General features: G+C 43.2%; 1 protein-coding gene across 4 annotated transcripts in view; it reads right to left on the bottom strand.

Moving 5' to 3' along the window:
* Positions 1–901: 901 nt before the first annotated feature.
* UBE2D2 (ubiquitin conjugating enzyme E2 D2) overlaps positions 902–17663 on the bottom strand; it is a 590974-nt gene continuing 574212 nt past the window's right edge. For all 4 annotated transcript variants that reach the window (XM_029583544.1, XM_029583545.1, XM_029583549.1 and 1 more), the window contains 2 exons: positions 2748–2841; positions 902–1740 (listed from right to left, as the gene is read on the bottom strand). In XM_029583544.1, the coding sequence (XP_029439404.1) occupies positions 1695–1740; positions 2748–2841 (140 nt within the window). In that variant the 3' untranslated portion in view covers positions 902–1694. The remainder of the gene's footprint in view (positions 1741–2747; positions 2842–17663) is intronic.

Below are 17663 nucleotides of genomic sequence, written 5' to 3'. Positions count from 1 at the left end.
TGCTAACTCGTCTTGTTAGCGAAAACTGAGACCTTAAATATCTGGAGCTGGTGATGTCATCTCAGAGGGACACCCCTGAGGTTCACACCAACGCTGGTACATCAGTCGGGCCACGCGTGTCCTTAGGCATCTGGTCAACATGGCGGCTTGCAGCGTCGAGCCGGTCCGGGAACACCAGATGAGGACGGCCTGGAGACGCCGCAGCAGTTAACCTTCCATCAACCCCGAAGGGAGTTGCCAATGAGGTAAGGTGGGCGGAGCAGAGACGTCGGACAGCGACGGACACAACACTTTTAGCACAGAGTTAATGCATATGGAGACAGTGGAAGCAGCAAGACTTCCATCCCTGAGTGCTGGCTGAGTTACATGCTTCTTCCTGTCTAAAATGCTGGAAAAGAATGTACATGAAAATCTGAAATAGTGGCAAGTGAGTAATGCTGCACAATGAATTTCTGTGCCATGAAAAATTCTTCCTAAGGAACCTCTTTTCCAAAAGGCATCTACCAAGTACCTTACTGTAAACTGCAAGGACCAGATGTAAGAAAGGGAAATGTAAGAGCAAGAGCTATAAACCTCTAATAATGTCTAAGTTAAGGGAGAGATTTATTAAAAGTTAGCATTTTTATCTGAAAAGCTAAACAGTAGAGAAGGTTTCTTGGTTACAGAACACTTTAGTGACACTTTTCAATGCACTTCCAAAGTGATGGTATTTCAGTTTACAATAGTCACCTATTGAAATTTGTCATTTCTTATTCTTTTCTTAAACCATAAATTTCTACGTTTCATTCAAGACTCAGTATTTAGAACAGATTTAAAACAATTTTAGGCCACTGCTAAAATCTGCTCATCTGTATAGCCAATATAAGAATTAAAAAGCTTATTCACACAGTTTTATACGTAATGACTGTAGTAATCAGTTTATTACACAGATTAATCATTCTTGAACGTACAAGCTCCAGGGGAGCCCTTGGGTTTTTAAATATACACAAGTTTTTGTCAAATGAATTTTTGCCCTTACATCCAGACAGACCTAAGCACATAAAAAACATAAGAAAAGTAAGAGCTATTAGCTATATATTAACTGAGAAACCAGATACAAACCCAAAAAGTATGAGGAAAGGGAAGAGTTGAAACAAATCAACATCACTTGATGCACTAATAGCTCCAAGCCATTTAAATGCTGACCAATGAAACTTAGACCTAAAACATGGATGTGGATACAGTTTAATTGTGTTGGTCATAACTTTTACCTAAGTGTAGGCCTTTCCAAATAAAATTAATATAGAAACAGCTCTGAGCTCTTCATCTTCCTTTTCATAACTGTTATGAGTTTAAAAGTATTCCACTTAAAAAATCCTGTTCAGATGAGCGGAGCTGACCCCAGCAGCACATTTTATTACCCTAATTTTTAGTTGATAAGCAATGCTTTTAGTCTCACAACAAAGTTATGGTTGAAGAACTGGCTTTTCACATACACATCTTTGAAAAGAGTCAAATGGTGGTAACTGGGGGATACAGTATATATTCTGTTGTTCCAAGTATGTACAACACGCAGCACTGCTGTATCAGGTAAACATGTGCACAGGGGAAGATGAGGCGTGGGCTCATAGAAAGCAGTCAAATGGAAATCAAAAGGATTTTCTCTTTCAGAGTTCCCCTAGCTTTTGGTAGAGGTTATCCAATATTTTCTTTTATTACATCGCATACTTCTGAGTCCATTCCCGAGCTATTCTGTTGTATCTGTAAAATAAAGATTTTATGTAAAATTGCATTGCAGTACATGACCAAACCAGTGTAAATAGCGTAAACGTTCCATGAATCAATAAAACAAAAAAATTTATTTAATTTATATAAAATCCTCTTGGTTCTAAAATCAGGCATTAGAACACACAAAACAATTTTTAAACTGCCTGCACTGGGATAAAGTCCATGATTACTTTATATCTGTGGACTTTGAACCAATTTTCAAACAGAAAGCACACGTGTACTTCCACTTTGAAACTTGCCATGGACACAAAACACGCGACATTTGTACATGCTTTTCATGCTGGTACGTTTTGCATGGAAAACACAAAGATTTGAAAATATAATCTATGTATGTTATTGTCCAGCCCTGACCTAAACACAATCCTGGGAACTCCTCCTCATAGGCAGCTAAAAGTCTGCATGCTATGAAACACTGCAATAACTTTTAGTTGCATTAAGGGAGGGTAATTTTCAGACAGCCAATTTATGCCCATAAATCACTACTTTCTAATGTAAATGGCTTTGAAAATTGCCCTCATAACAGATTAATATACTTCAGTTTATAAAAACAATGCTATTTCATCACAGAATTCAGAACACACGATCTTAGACTTCTAGCAGGCCATACATATTTAGGCACTGGCATGGCAAACACATATGGCATATTCAAGGAAGCTGAAGAAATACATCACAGGTTGAATGCATTCAGGCAGTGAAGGTTCCTTTTTTTTTTCAGTAATTAACGTTCCAACAATAACCCAGAGTCTGCACTGCCACATACCAACAGCTACTTTTGTAAGTGGATTGGCTCAAGTTAGTTCTTGCTCATAGATCTATTTGATTTTGCATACTTTTCACTGGATCATAGCAGAAAAATCTTTACTCAGTTTCCAAAAACAATTAATATCCTTCTGAAGTTTTGACTTTCAGCTACTTAATTATAATGCCATCACTTTAGCATTTTGAAGAATCATTTGTCTGTTGAGGAACTACATACTTACTTTTCTCTATCTGTTTTGTAGATCCGTGCAATCTCAGGCACTAGAGGATCATCTGGATTTGGATCACACAACAGAGAACAGATGGACAAAAGAACTAAGAAAAAAACAGAAAAAACTGTTAAATTTCATTCAATGAAACACATATATGGGTTACACCTCTCATAAAAATCCTTCAAGGCTTCCTGTACACAGATGTTATATGAATTTTAAAAGAGCAATTTATATACATAGGATCCAAATGCCTTCACAACTATAATAATTGAATACTTAAAGATAATCAAGATGATCTGTTATGTCTGCAGTTCAGTATAAATCATTCCAGAAAGCTTTCTCAGCAGAAATTTGTTGTGATTGCTTTCCTGTGGTTAGGAAAGGTTTTTTTTTTTTTTTTAATATAAATCATAGGAAAACAATTGGCAAAAAAAAAAAACTTTACATAATTTTTATCTTGGAATTGCTATTAACTATTATATAGAAGTTACTAGTATACAGCAACATAAGAAAAAGAAAAAGTGGCAATTACAAAATCATACTAAATCTAATAAAATAACTTGGACTGAAGATACAGGAAAAATGAATAAACCTCTTCAAAACCCCAAAAGAATTTGGATATCTTTTCTAAGCTTATAATGTAGAATGGAAATTGAGAACATAGATATCTTGATCTCCAATCAGTCTCCCGCAGAGTGATCCAAGAACTGACTCAATCTCTCCACCCTGTTGGTCACATACAGTGTAATTCGATATGATAATAGATAGAAGTCCATCGAATCATGGTATGCCACAGGCATGGTGACTAGTTTGAGGTGTAGCAGAAAGGACAAGGCAAGGACCATACTGTCTCCCCAACTTCCATTCACAGATCATAGATTTTTTTCTTTTATCTACCATAGAGAAATTCAACGCTCATTTTGTTTACTTCCTCCCTCAATATCATCCACAGAGGGATTTGAGGTTAGTTTTCTGTCCCTCCCCCAAAGAGTGTTCTCCAAGGCCCATCTTTCCTTTTCTGTCCCCCAAGCCCCAATACCCAAAGAGCACAACCCAAGGCTCATCTCTGTACCTAAGGCACATAATGTGAGGTTTACAAATATGTCCCCCCATCACCACATAGAAAAAGAATATGATGGTAGATCTGGCTTCAATTTAAACTATAATATTGAAGCCACATTAATTAGCATAGTTGACAAATTGAGATTTCTCCTAGGACAGCAGGATGTTAGTCCTCACATGTAGGTGACATCATCTGATAGAGCTTGGCACAGAAAACTTTTGTCAAAGTTTCTAGAAGCTTTGACCAGCACACTGAGAATGCCAGCATGCCACTATCCATGCGAGGTCCCCCTTCAGTTTCGTAACATAGCTAAAATACAAGCAAAAAAATGAAACAACAAAGTGGAAGGAGAACCCAACTTCATGGGGAGACGGGCGGGATTCCTGAGGACTAACATCCTGCTGTCCTAGGAGAACACCTGTTACAGGTAAGCAACCGCGCTTTCTCCAAGGACAAACAGGATGGTAGTCCTCACATGTGGGTGAGTACCAAGCTCCAGACTGTTCTAGTCAACAGGGGAGACCAACAGCAACTGAACAAGGTGCCAACGGGAACAACTGTAGTGCTGTTGATCAAAAGAGCATTGTCTGGTTCCCACAAGAGGGACAAATAGGGAGAGTTGGGGTCAGGTCTGGAACAGGTTGCACAGGACGGATTGACCGAAGGCGCTGTCCCGACGCTCATCCTTGTCCAGGCAGTAATGAGCCACAAACATGTGAAGAGAACTCCAATTCGCGGCTCAACAAATCTTTACAATGGGGACTGCACGCAAATGAGCCACAGACATTGTCATTTTCTGCACAGAATGAGCTTTTACTCTGCCGGCTAGCTGAAAGCCTGCTTAAGCATAGCAAAAGGCAATGCAGTCTGCCAGCCAGTTAGACAAGGTCTGTTTACCCACTGCCATTCCTAGCCTGTTGGTGTCAAAGGACACAAAAAGCTGTGTGGACTGCCTGGGGCTGGCTGTGCAATCTAAATAGAAAGCCAAGGTCCTCTTGCAGTCCAGGGTTTGGAAAGCTCTTTCCCCAGGATGGGAATGAGACCTCAGAAAGAAGGTGGGTAACACTATTGAGGTGGAAATTGGTCACTACCTTGGGCAGAAACTTAGGATGCATACGCAAGACCACGTGATCATGGAAGAACCTCGGGTATGGCGGGTACGTAACCAGGGCCTCAAGATCACTGATTCTACGAGCTGAAGTAATCGCCACCAGGAATATCACTTTCCAGGTGAGGAACTTCAGATCGCAGGATTGTAGCAGCTGAAAGGGAGAGCACATGAGCTGTGCCAGGATAATGTTGAGGTCCCAGGATGCAACAGGAGGCCGGACAGAATGCCCCATATGAAGTGGCCCACTAACGGTTGCACCGAAACGGGCGAGACAGCGACACCCCGATGGTATGAACTGATGACACTAAAGTGAACCCTAACCGAACTGGATTGAAGGCCAGACTTGGAGAGGTGCCACAGGTAGTCCAACAACTGGGGAAAGGGGCAGGAGAAAGGAACTAAACCACGCCCCTCACACCAGATAGAAAAAAGTTTTCACTTTAAGCTGTAGGACTTCCTGGTGGAAGGCTTCCGAGATGCCACCAGTACCTGGGAGAGACAGTCCGAAAGCGCCAAGGGCTGAAGGACTATGCACTCAACATCCAAGCCGTTAGAGCTAACGCTGAAAGGTTGGGATGGTGCAGAGCGCCCGATTCTGCGAGATGAGGTCGGGCGCCGTCCCCAGCTGGATGGGAGTCCGCACCGACAGGTCCCGCAGAAGTGGGAACCAGACCTGTTGGGGGCCAGAAGGGCGCCACAAGAATCATGGGCCCTCTGTCTTGAAATTTCAGCAGCGTCCTCAAGAGGAGCGGTAGAGGTGGGTACGCGTAAAGCAGATCCCTCCCCCAGTGGAGGGATAAGGCATTGCAGGCCAGATGTCTGGCCCCTGACCAAAGGGAGCAAAACCTGCTCCCTTGTGGGGAGGCGAAAAAGTCCACATCTGGCATACCCCGGCAGCAAAACAGCTTGGCTGCTACCTCCACTTTGAGGGACCACTCGTGTGGCTGGAAAGTGCGACTCAAGCGGTCCGCCAGCATGTTCAGATGACCCAGCAAGTATGGCGACATCCTTTGTGACAGGGCCCAGGTCCACACCTGCACCGCCTCTTGACAGAGGAGGAATGAGCCTGTCCCATCCTGCTTGTTGTTGTACCACATTGGCACCTGCTTGTCTGTCCAGATCAGGACTTCCTTGTGCGATAACTGGTCTCTGAACGTCCACAAGGTGTAACGGATTGCCCGAAGCTCTAGGAAGTTTATCTGAGAGTGGGCTTCTAGGTCGGTCCAGAGACCCTGAGTGTGGAAGCAGTCTTCATGGGCTCCCCAGCCCTGAGGACAGGTGTTGGTGGTGAGGATCACCTGAGATGGAGCAGTTTGGAAGGGAACTCCCCTCACCAAGTTGGAGAGGTCTTCCCACCAAGACAGAGATAGCCGCAGAGGTTCTGTGACTGTGATGGGAGTCTCAAGGTCCTGGGAGGCCTGTTGCCAGTGTGATCTCAGGATCTGCTGTGCTCTCCGCATGAACAGGCAGGCAAGAGGGGTGACATGGACGGAAGCAGTCATGTGGCCCAGCAGATGGAGCAGAAGGCGGGCGGACACCTGCCGGCTGCTGTGAATCAAGGCTGATAGCGAAGTAAGGGTGCGAGCCCGATCTCAGGGCAGGAATGCTTTTGCCTGCGCCGTGTCCAGCTTGGCCCCTATGAAGTCCAGCTGAGGAGATGGGCAAAGGTGGGATTTGGGGTAGTTGATGCCAAACCCCAAGGCTTGTAGAGTCCGCACTGTGAGGGCTATGGTGCTCCAGGCTCCTGCACGAGACTAGCTCTTGACCAACCAGTCGTCTAGGTACGGGAAAACATGTACTGCTCGACGCCTGAGGTAGGCCGCCGCCACCACCAACGCCAGACATTTTGTGAAAACACGGGGAACTGAGGCCAACCCGAAGGGCAGCACCTTGTATTGGTAGTGGGCATTCCCTATCACAAAGCAGAGATATTTGCTGTGGCCAGAGAAAATGGCTATGTGAGAATAAGCTTCCTTGAGGTCGAGGGAGCAAAGCCAGTCCCCTCTTTTGAGGAGGGGAATCAGCATACCCAGAGAGACTATCTTGAAATTTTCTCTTGTGTCCAACGCCCTGAGGTCGAGGATGGGGCACCAGTCACCAGTCCTTTTTGGAATGAGGAAGTACCTTAAATAGAATCCTCGGGTGAGGGGGCGAGCGACCGGCTCTATGGTGCCCGCAGCAAGAAGGACGGAGAGTTCTGTTTGAAGTATGACTTGCTGGGTGGACGAACCCCACGATGGGCATGATGGAGAGGTCTCCGGGCGTCGACTGAAATTGAGACGGTACCCCTGACGAATAATGGCGAGGACCCACCAGTCCGATGTAACATCCTCCCAGCGATGGGCAAAGCCTAGGACCTGCCGCCTACTGGGGGATCCAGTGTCGGGGTATGCCCTGCTGACTTTCGCTCTTTCACCGCCAGTTAAAAGCTTGTAGCTGGGGCTTGCTGGTTCGCCAGTTGAGGCATGGGCGCTCGCTGCTGGCGAGGGCGGCCCCTGGGGAGTGTGGGTGCCAGATGAGTCCGGGAGGCAGACTGATATTACCTCTGCTTGTAGAAAGGCTTCCGGGACCCTGGACTAGAGGGTTTCCTGGCCGAGGACAGAGTGTCCAAGGCGCTGGCGGAAAGCTGTTGAAGGGTAACATGATGGTCCTTCAACATCCCGGACCTCATCTCCAAAAAGGTTTTCACCTGTGCAGGGAAGGTCGGCCACAGCAACTGCAGCTCTGGGCGGAGGTCGGATGCCTTGAGCCAGGCCATTCTCTGGGCCCCGATGCCCACCGCAGCCATGCAGGCCGCTGTCTCAAAGACATCATAGGCGGTACGCACCTCATGCTTTCCAGCTTCCAGACCCAGCAGGACAATGGCTGAGAGAGCTTCTTGCTACTGTTGAGGCAAGCCCTCTGCGAAGTCCTGGACACATTTCCAGAGGTTATGGTTATACTGGGTCATGTATAGCTATACATGACCCAGTATAACCATAACATCTGCTAGGCGGCAATATGGGCCACCAGCATAGTGCCCTGGAAGCCCTTTCTGCCCAGAGCATCAACTCCCTGTGCTCTCTCCCCAGGGGGGCAGAGGCGTGTGTAAGGGAGCTCTGGGCCTTTTTAATGTTGGAGTTGCATTAACCATGTGAAGGCTTATTGAGTAAGAGTAATAATCACCAGGTAGTAGCCACCATTCCAGCAAGCCACTCCCATGGCTCTACTCTTCATTCCCATCCTCTAGCCTTTATGGATCCATAGTGTTTATCCCATGCTCCTTTGAAATCCTTCACGGTTTTAGTCTTCACCACTTCCTCCGGAAGATTATTCCAGGCATCCACCTCCCTCTCCGTGGAAAAATACTTCCAGACATTGGTTCTGAGTCTTCCTCCCTGGAGTTTCAAATCATGATCCCTAGTTCTACTGATTTTTTTCCAACGGAAAAGGTTTGTTGTTGACCATGGATCATTAAAACCGTTCAAGTATCTGAAAGTCTGTATCATATCACCCCTGCTCCTCCTCTCCTCCAGGGTTTACATATTTAGGCTCTTCAATCTCTCCTCATAAGTCATTTTATGAAGACCATCCACCTTTTTGGTCGCCCTTCTCTGGACCGCCTCCATCCTGTCTCTGTCCCTTATTTATTTATTATTTAAAAGATTTTCTATACCGTCATTAAGTTATTTACCATCATAACGGTTGGAGATACGGTCTCCAGAACTGAAGACAGTACTCCAGGTGAGGCTTCACCAAGGTCCTGTACAAAGGGATCATCACTTCCTTTCTCATAGAAACATAGAAACATAGAAATGACGGCAGAAGAAGACCAAACGGCCAATCTAGTCTGCCCAGCAAGCTACGCACTTTATCCATTTTTTCCCCTTTTTTCTCTCCCACCTGTTACTATTGGCTTCCAGTACCCTCCAGCCCTAATCAATTAGGGGTAGCAACCGCTGTAACAAGCAGGCCACACCCTTACCCCATACTCTTACCCACCCCTGTTTTTATTTTATTTTATTTTTTTTTTGAGATAGCAGCCCTCCATCCTTCCGCTCCATGAAGGTGGAACACCAACTACTGACCACTGGCATCCCGCTCCGTGAATGCCTCTGTGGCTACTGCCGCTCCGTGCAGTGTTTGAATGCCTCTGTGGCTACTGCCTCTCCGTGCAGTGTTTGAATGCCTCTGTGGCTACTGCCTCTCCGTGCAGTGTTTGAATGCCTCTGTGGCTACTGCCGCTCCGTGCAGTGTTTGAATGCCTCTGTGTTCTCTAACTACATATTCCTCTCTCTATGCAGCCCAGCATTCTTCTGGCTTTAGCTATTGCCTTGTCACATTGTTTCGCTGACGTTAGATCGTTAGACAGTATCACCCCAAGGTCTCTCTCCTGCTCCGTGCACATCAGCCCTTCACCCCCAAATACAGTTCTTTCGGATTTCCACACCCCATATGAATGACTCTGCACTTCTTGGCATTGAATCTCAGCTGCCATATCTTCGACCACTCTTCCAGCTTCCTTAAATCTAGTCTCATTCTCTCCACTCCTTTCTGTGTGTCCACTCTGCTGCAGATCTTAGTATCATCCGCAAAAAGACAAACCTTACCTTCTATCCCATCTGCAATGTCGCTCACAAAGATATTAAACAGGACCGGTCCCAACACCGATCCTTGCGGTACTCCGCTTAACACCGCTCTCTCTTCAGAGCAAGTTCCATTTACCATCACAGATTGTCATCTGTTCCAGGCCACTACCTTGGCACTCACTCTTAAGCTTCTCATTTTATTCACAAGCCTCCTGTGCAGGACCATATCAAAAGCTTTGCTGAAATCCAAGTAGATGACATCGAGCGCTCTTCCTCGATCCAATTCCCTAGTCACCAATCAAAAAGGTCAATCAGATTTGTCTGACAGGACCTTCCCCTGTTGAATCCATGCTGCCTCTGGTCCAGCAATTCTTCTGACTGTAGATAGCTTTATTTATTTTATTTATGCATTTTATATACAGTCATTCCATAAGATCCCAACGGTTTACAAAAACGACATTCATATTATAGGTCAACACAACATCTAAAACATTTTAACTAAAGGGCTAGGATAGTCATTTGTCATACATAATTTCCATTTCAATTCACTATTCTTTCTTTCAGCAGTGACTCCATTACTTTTCCCACCACCGAGGTAAGGCTAACCGGCCTGTAGTTTCCAGCCTCTTCTTTGCTCCCACTCTTGTGAAGCGGGACCACCTCTGCTCTTCTCCAATCACTCGGCACCACTCCCGTTTCTAGGGATCTACTGAACAGGTCACGCAGCGGACCCGCCAGCACATCTGAGCTGCCTCAGTATCCTGGGATGAACCTCATCAGGCCCCATGGCTTTATCCACTTTCAGTTTTCCTAGCTCTTCCCATACATTCTCTTCTGTAACCCGAGTTTCATCTATTCCACTCCCCTCCAGTTTCTTGTTAACTAGTGACGGTCCTTCTCCAGGGTCTTCTTTAGTGAACCCCGAACCGAAGTATTTGTTTAATATTTCTGCCATTTCTTAGTCTCTCTCCACACATTGATCTTTTTCACCTTTCAATTTCACTATACCACTTTGGATTTTTCTCCTTTCTCTGATGTATCTGAAAAATGTTTTGTCACCTCACTTTACCTCTTTGGCAATCCTTTCTTCCGCTTGACCTTTTGCTTTCTTGATTACTTTCTTCATCTCCCTCAGTTCCACCAGATATTCTTCCTTGTGATCCTCCCCCTTGGGATCCTTTATATTTCTTAAACGCTGTTCTTTTAGCTTTTATTTATTTATTTTTATATACCGCGGCTCGTTGGCAAACATCACCTCGGTTTACAATGAACATTAAGTGAGCAACAGGCTTTATAATCCAACATATTTAAGAAAGAATACAATAGCTGAAAACATTCAAATTATAGTATAATAAAAAAAACCAAACTAGAATTAGCTAGGGCAGGGGTCAGGAACCTATGGCTCGGGAGCCAGATATGGCTCTTTTGATGGCTGCATCTGGCTCGCAGACAAATCTTTAATAAAAAAGTAAAAATCTAACAAAATCTCCCACCCTCCTGACGCCCCCCAAGACCTCCAAAATTAATTTACTACAACCCCCACCCTCCTGACCTACCAAAAGTCCCTGGTGGTCCAGCGGGGGTCCAGGAGCGGTCCGGGAGCGATCTCCTGGACTTGGGCTGTCGGCTGCCAGTAGTCAAAATGGTGCCGACGGCTCTTTGCCCTCACTATGTCACTGGGGTCGACCAATGGCGGCGGTAGCCCCTGTGACATAGTGAGGGCAAAGGGCCGTCGGCGCCATTTTGACTACTGGCAGCCAACAGCCCAAGTCCAGGAGATCGCTCCCAGACCCCCGCTGGACCACCAGGGACTTTTGGCAGGTCTTGGGGGCATTAAGAGAGTAGGGGGTTGTAGTAAATTAATTTGGTAGGTCTTGGGGGAGGCAGGAGGGTGGGGGGTTGTAGTTAGTATGGCTCTCACGGCATTACATTTTAAAATATGTGGTGTTCATGGCTCTTTGAGCCAAAAAGGTTCCCGACCCCTGAGCTAGGGCGTATAGTACTGGGGATCATTTTATCAGCCACCTCCTTTGAGAACCAGATATGTTTCATTTTTCTCTTGCTTTTCTTTATTTTTCTAACATATAGATTAGTTGCCTTGGCAATTGCATCTTTTAGTTTGGCCCACTGTTGTTACACATCTCTCATGTTCTCCCAGCCTTCTAGTTCTTCCTCCAGGTACTTCCTCATTTCAACAAAGTCCGTGTTTTTTGAACTGCAAAACTCGGGTCTTCATGCGACTTCTCCGTATCCTATTTGTGATATGAAACCATACCGTTTGTTGATCACTGGTGCTGAGGTGGGCACCCACCCGGACATTAGAGACATTATCTCACTTAGTGAGCACTAAATTGAGTATAGCTCCCTCCCTCGTGGGTTCCATTACCATTTGTTTGAACAGAGCCCCTTGCAGGGCATCCACTATCTCTCTACTACTGTTAGATTCTGCAGAAGGGATTCTCCAGTCTACATCCGGCAGATTAAAATCTCCAACAATTACTACTTCTCCCTTCTTTTCCATCTTTTGGATATCTTCAACCAGATCTCTGTCAAGTTCTTCCATTTGATTTGGAGGCCTGTAAACCACTCCAATAAAAATGGATGCCCCATCATCTTTTTTTTTTAGGTCGGCCCATAGTGCTTTTTTGTCCCATCTTCCTTGCAGCTCATATGCTTGGATATTATTTTTGACATAAAGAGCCACTCCTCCCCGTTTTCTGTCCTTCCTTAACAAGTTATAGCCCAGTATGGCCGTATCCCAGTCATGAGATTCTGTGAACCACATCTCCGTGACAGCAACAATGTCCAAGACTGCCTCCATCATTAGAGCTTGCAGATCTGGGATTTTATTGCCCAAACTACGAGCATTTGTGGTCATAGCTTTCCAGCTTTTCTCATTGAGGTTACTGCTTTTCTTGGACTCCTTTTGTGAGACTTTTGTTATCCACTTCATCCTTTTCCATAGTATTTGTGGGATGACATTCTAATTTCCTTCTGCCATCCCCGGCATCTAGTTTAAATGCCTTATGACATATGATTTGAATTTATCTTTAGGATCCTTTTTCCTGCCACAGACAGATGTAAGCCATCTCTGACAAAGAGCTTTATACTGTTCCATACACGGCTCCAGTGCATGCAAATTTATCTCATTCATATTCATTCATTGTGGATATCCTGAAAACCTGACCTGTTTGTGGCTCTCGATGACTAGCATTGTCTACCCCTGCAATGTATTTTCTGTTTTATTCTCCTTTGCTTTTTGCATTTCTAACATTCTATTTGCTTTTTTGATTGCCAAAGCACACCAAGCTGAGGATTTCAATGAATTGTCCATAAGGATTCCAAGGTCCTTTTCCTGGGTAGTGACTGCTAATACAGAACACAGCCTTGTGTACCTGTAGTTGGGATTATTTTTTCCTATGTGCATCAGTTTACACTTTTCCACATCAAATTTCATCTGCCCTGAACCATAGGTCTAATGAGGTCCTTCTACAGTACCATACAATTGTATTTGAGGAATTTTGAATAATTTTGTCTCATCTGCAAATCTGATCACCTCACTTGTTCCCTTTTCCAGATAATTTATGAATATGTTAAACACAGGTCCCAGTACTCCATAAATCCTTGTGGTACTCCACTAATGTCAAAGGAAGGAGGTGAGGAAACATAAGTAATGTCAATTGCAGACTCAGTTCAAAAAAAGAAGCATAAACATTATTCAATTATTCCCATTCCAAAGGAAATTTTTAATTTTAATATGGCAGGTTTGAAGAATGTACAAACAGCTGTATCCCTAACACATACATGTTTTGCAAAGTGCTGCATCAGCAGGGACAGAATACTATCAGTGTGGAGTCAAAGAGTGAGATGTCTTGACTAATGATGCTCCCACATAATAAAACAAAGCACAGACATTTTACATTATTATGATTAGACATAAGATTTGTGGACAGATGGAATTCATTTTATATATGATTACCTTATAGTATATAGGTTAACTCGTGCAATGGTGACCCCAATTTGTAATAGACAAAGTTCTGAATTTCGATGGTTACAGGAAGATGAGAAAAGCTGTGAGGAAGGTGAGTTTTTCACCTTTGTATTTTGACTTACTCCATTTTAAAAATAACCATTTAGTCCTATCCTCTGTATCCTTTTAACTAGTTTACCAATCTACAATAGGACATAGCCTTCTATCCCATGACTTTTTAATTTCCTAAGCAGTCTCTGGGGGGACTCTGTCAAATGCCTTCTGAGAATCCAAATACTGGAGTGAAATTATGTGCATAAAAGTAGCAATGCTCAAAAATCCATTTACGTGCATAAATCCTTTTTGAAAATTACCTCCATAGTATATAAACTGGCTCGCTTTTTTCTACATGTTTATTTACATCTTCAATAAAATCTAAAAGATTGATAAGACGCGATTTCCCCATTAAGTCTTGTCTAACTATATGGTCAGCGATTTTGTTTTTAAGAATAGCTTCTACCATTTTGTTCAGTCAATGTCAGGCTCATTGGTCTATAGTTTTCCAGATCACCCGGAGCCATTTTTAAAAGTCAGCATCACATAAGCCATCCTCCAGTCTTCAGATATTGTGGTTGTTTTAAATGATAGGTAAAAAATTACTAGCAATAGACTTGCAACTTTATTTGCGGTTCTCTTAGAACTCTCTGATGGATACTATACAGTCCTAGTGATTTGTTACTCTTTAGTTTTTCAACTTGATCTATTATATCTGGCACCATCACAGATATTTGTTTTAGTTGCTCTGAGTCATTATCAAAAAATGATACAGGCAAAGAATTCATTCAGATTTTCTATTTCTCCTTGAGCATCCTTTTTTAAAAATTTTTTTACCTCAGTCAAATAGTGGACAAACTGGCTTTTTGTTTCGAATGAACTTAAAAAAGTTGTATTAGTTTTTGTCTCACTGGCAAGCTTTTTAACAAATTCTTTCCTGGCTAGTCATATTACTGTTTACATCTAACTTGCCAGTGCTTATGCTATTTTCATCTTTTGTGTCTAATTTCCATTTTCTGAAAGGTACCCCTTTTAATTTACCTCACCAAAAAACCATGATGGCAGTCGTTTGGTTCTTCCTTTGACCATTTTTAATGAATGAAATCATTTTATCTGGGTTTCCAAAATGGTATTTTAAACAATATCTACTCATTATGTAAACTTTTAACCTTAGCAAGTGCTCCTTTTAATTTTTTTCTAATTCTATCAGTTTCCCTTTTTAAAGTTATATAGGGGGCATTCCATGAAGCTAGCAAGTAGCACATTTAATACTAATTGGAGAAAATTATTTTTCACTCAACGCACAATTAAACTATTTGTTGCTAGAGGATGTGGTTAGTGCAGTTAGTGTAGCTGGGTTCAAAAAAGGTTTGGATACGTTCTTGGAGGAGAAGTCCATTAACTGCTATTAATCAAGTTTATTTAGGGAATAGCCACTGCTATTAATTACATCAGTAGCATGGGCTCTTCTTGGTGTTTGGCTAATTGCCAGGTTCTTGTGGCCTGGTTTGGCCTCTGTTGGAAACAGGATGCTGGGCTTGATGGACCCTTGGTCTGACCCAGCATGGCAATTTATGTTCTTTCACTGCTTTAATGTCCTCTCTTTAATGTCCTCATTGCATTATGATCACTATTGTTTAGTGGCCTCAAAATAGTAACTCTTTGCATTAGGCCATGTATTTCACTGATGACTAGATCTAAAATAGCTTCCCTTCTCATCTGTTCTAGGATCAGCTGCTAAATAAAGCAGTCATTTATGACATTTAAAATGTAACCTCTCTAGCATGTCCCAAAAAGATATTGACCTGGGATAATACTGGGATAATTAAAATCTTGAATTATTGTGTTGTCAAATTTATTTGCCTTTCTAATTTAAACTAGCATTTCACAGTGTTTCTTCATCTTGGCCAGGTGGATGATAGTATAAACCCATTGCTTTATTCTTACCCATTATATATGGAATTTTTATCCATCAGCATGTCACCATAAGCAACTGCACCCTTTAAACCTGACTGCTACATGCAGCTAGGGCTGGAGGAAAGAAGCATCACAGGAGAGGAGGGAGACCCCACCAGCACTCTCAAGGGGCTTTCTCCCCCCTCCCGCCCTTGAGCATCTAAGGAGCTGCTGCTGGTCACAGAACTATTCTCACCATCAGCAGCTGGGCCCTTCACTGGCTGGTTGACAAAGAGCCACCGCCAAAGGCCTGGCCCCTGTGTCTGTCACTTCATGCGCAACTTTGGCTGCAACCTCTTTAAGGACACCCTAAAAAAATTTCCCAAAAGCAAGAAACCTACAAATTTTCTGGGTGTCTCTTCTCACTAATTAAAAAGCCACTGAACAAAACTACAGTTACCTACCAAGAAACAAATACTACAAATGTATATCTGAATGTGCTATACTTTCCTATTCGGAAAACATCACTGTTAATTGTGTTACAGTCTCTTGCAAGATTATAATTACATTTCCCACATAAAGAGGAACATTCTTTGCTGCTCCTACATTGATTCAACCCCCAGAGGGAAGGAAAAAGCTTCCACCACTCTGACTGCATTCAACCTCCAGCTTCCACCACTCGGACTGCATTCAACCTCCAGCTTCCACCACGCGGACTGCATTCAACCTCCAGCTTCCACCACGCGGACTGCATTCAACCTCCAGCATCCACCACTCGGACTGCATTCAACCTCCAGTGTCCACCACCCAGTCCTTTCAGTCTCTTTCATCTTCCTGTACCCCTCTCCCGATTCCTTCTTCCTCTCCCTCACCCAATCAGAGATGGCGACTTTCTCCAAACTTCATTTCCAAAACAGACACAGCCACCTTATAAACATCCCCCTACTGAAAAACAACAAAAACTTTCTATGTCTCACCTTTCTTCTCATCAATGCTCAGTCCTTGTCTAAGAAACACATGTTAATTTCTGACATACTACAAGAAAACAATCCTGACTTCTTCGCCATAACTGAATCCTGGCTAAAAAACACCGATCAAGTAATTCTGAACCACCTTAACCACAATGACTACGATACCTTTTCAATTCCCCGTAACTACAAAAGAGGAGGAGGCCTGCTACTTATCATAAGAAAACACTTTTCAATGAAAATAATCCCACATATCCTCCCTAAACAATTTGAAGTTACTCTCTTCGACTCCCAACATCTACAAATCTGCCTCGTTTATTGCCCTCCTAAACTACTAGACAACAACGTTTCTCCGCTCATTGAATTTCTCATCTCTAACATCAACATAAAAAAACCTGTTATCATTCTTGGAGACTTCAACCTCCATACAGACGCCAACCCCCGTTCTCCTAGCTGCGAAACTCTTCTCGACATGCTATCAAGTTTAAACTTCATCCTTCAAGTGAACAACCCCACACACAAAGCAGGTCACACTCTTGACCTGATTTTCACCAACAACTTCTTCATGAACTTCCATTTCTCACAACCCAGTCCCTTGGTCTGACCACTCTGCAAATCCCAAACAAACTTCAACAACCCAACTAATAATAACTCTACAAAAAAATCCTTCAAATTCCGTCCCCCTTATCAAATTAATCTTCTCCTTCAAGAGCTGGGACTTCAACTAGCGAATCTTGACTTATCAAACATAAACAACGCTATCCAATCTTGGTCCTCAATCACTGAAACAACCGCTAACAACATCAACCCGGAGAAGATCAAACACCTAAAGAACAAAAAAGAAATTCAAAACCCCTGGTTTAACACCACCCTAAAAAACATGAAATCAGCTCTCAGGAAAACAGAGAAAGAATGGCAAAAAAATAAGCTGCCTGCTACACTACAAAAATACCGTTCACAATTAGCAGCCTACAAGAAATCTATCCAAAACACAAAACGGAACTACTTCGGCAATAAAATTATAAATTCCTCTAACAAACCCAAATCCTTATTCAACTTTGTAAACAACCTCATCTCTGATATCTACATCTCCAACGCTTCTATTACCAAAAAAAACCTAAGCCAAGATTTAGCCATCTACTTTAAGGATAAAATCTCCAAAATAACAAACACCTTCATCACCTCTTCATTCTTCAATTTACAAACTTCATCAAATAACATCCCTCCTTGGCTCGACTTCAGACCTATATCCATCACAGAAACAGAAAAAATGTTGAAGAAAATCAACCCTGCAC

This window comes from Rhinatrema bivittatum, chromosome 18, assembly GCF_901001135.1.
Source record: "Rhinatrema bivittatum chromosome 18, aRhiBiv1.1, whole genome shotgun sequence".
Taxonomy (NCBI): domain Eukaryota; kingdom Metazoa; phylum Chordata; class Amphibia; order Gymnophiona; family Rhinatrematidae; genus Rhinatrema; species Rhinatrema bivittatum.
The sequence above is the reverse complement of the archived record's forward strand: the minus strand, read 5'-3'. Positions and strand labels throughout refer to the sequence as shown.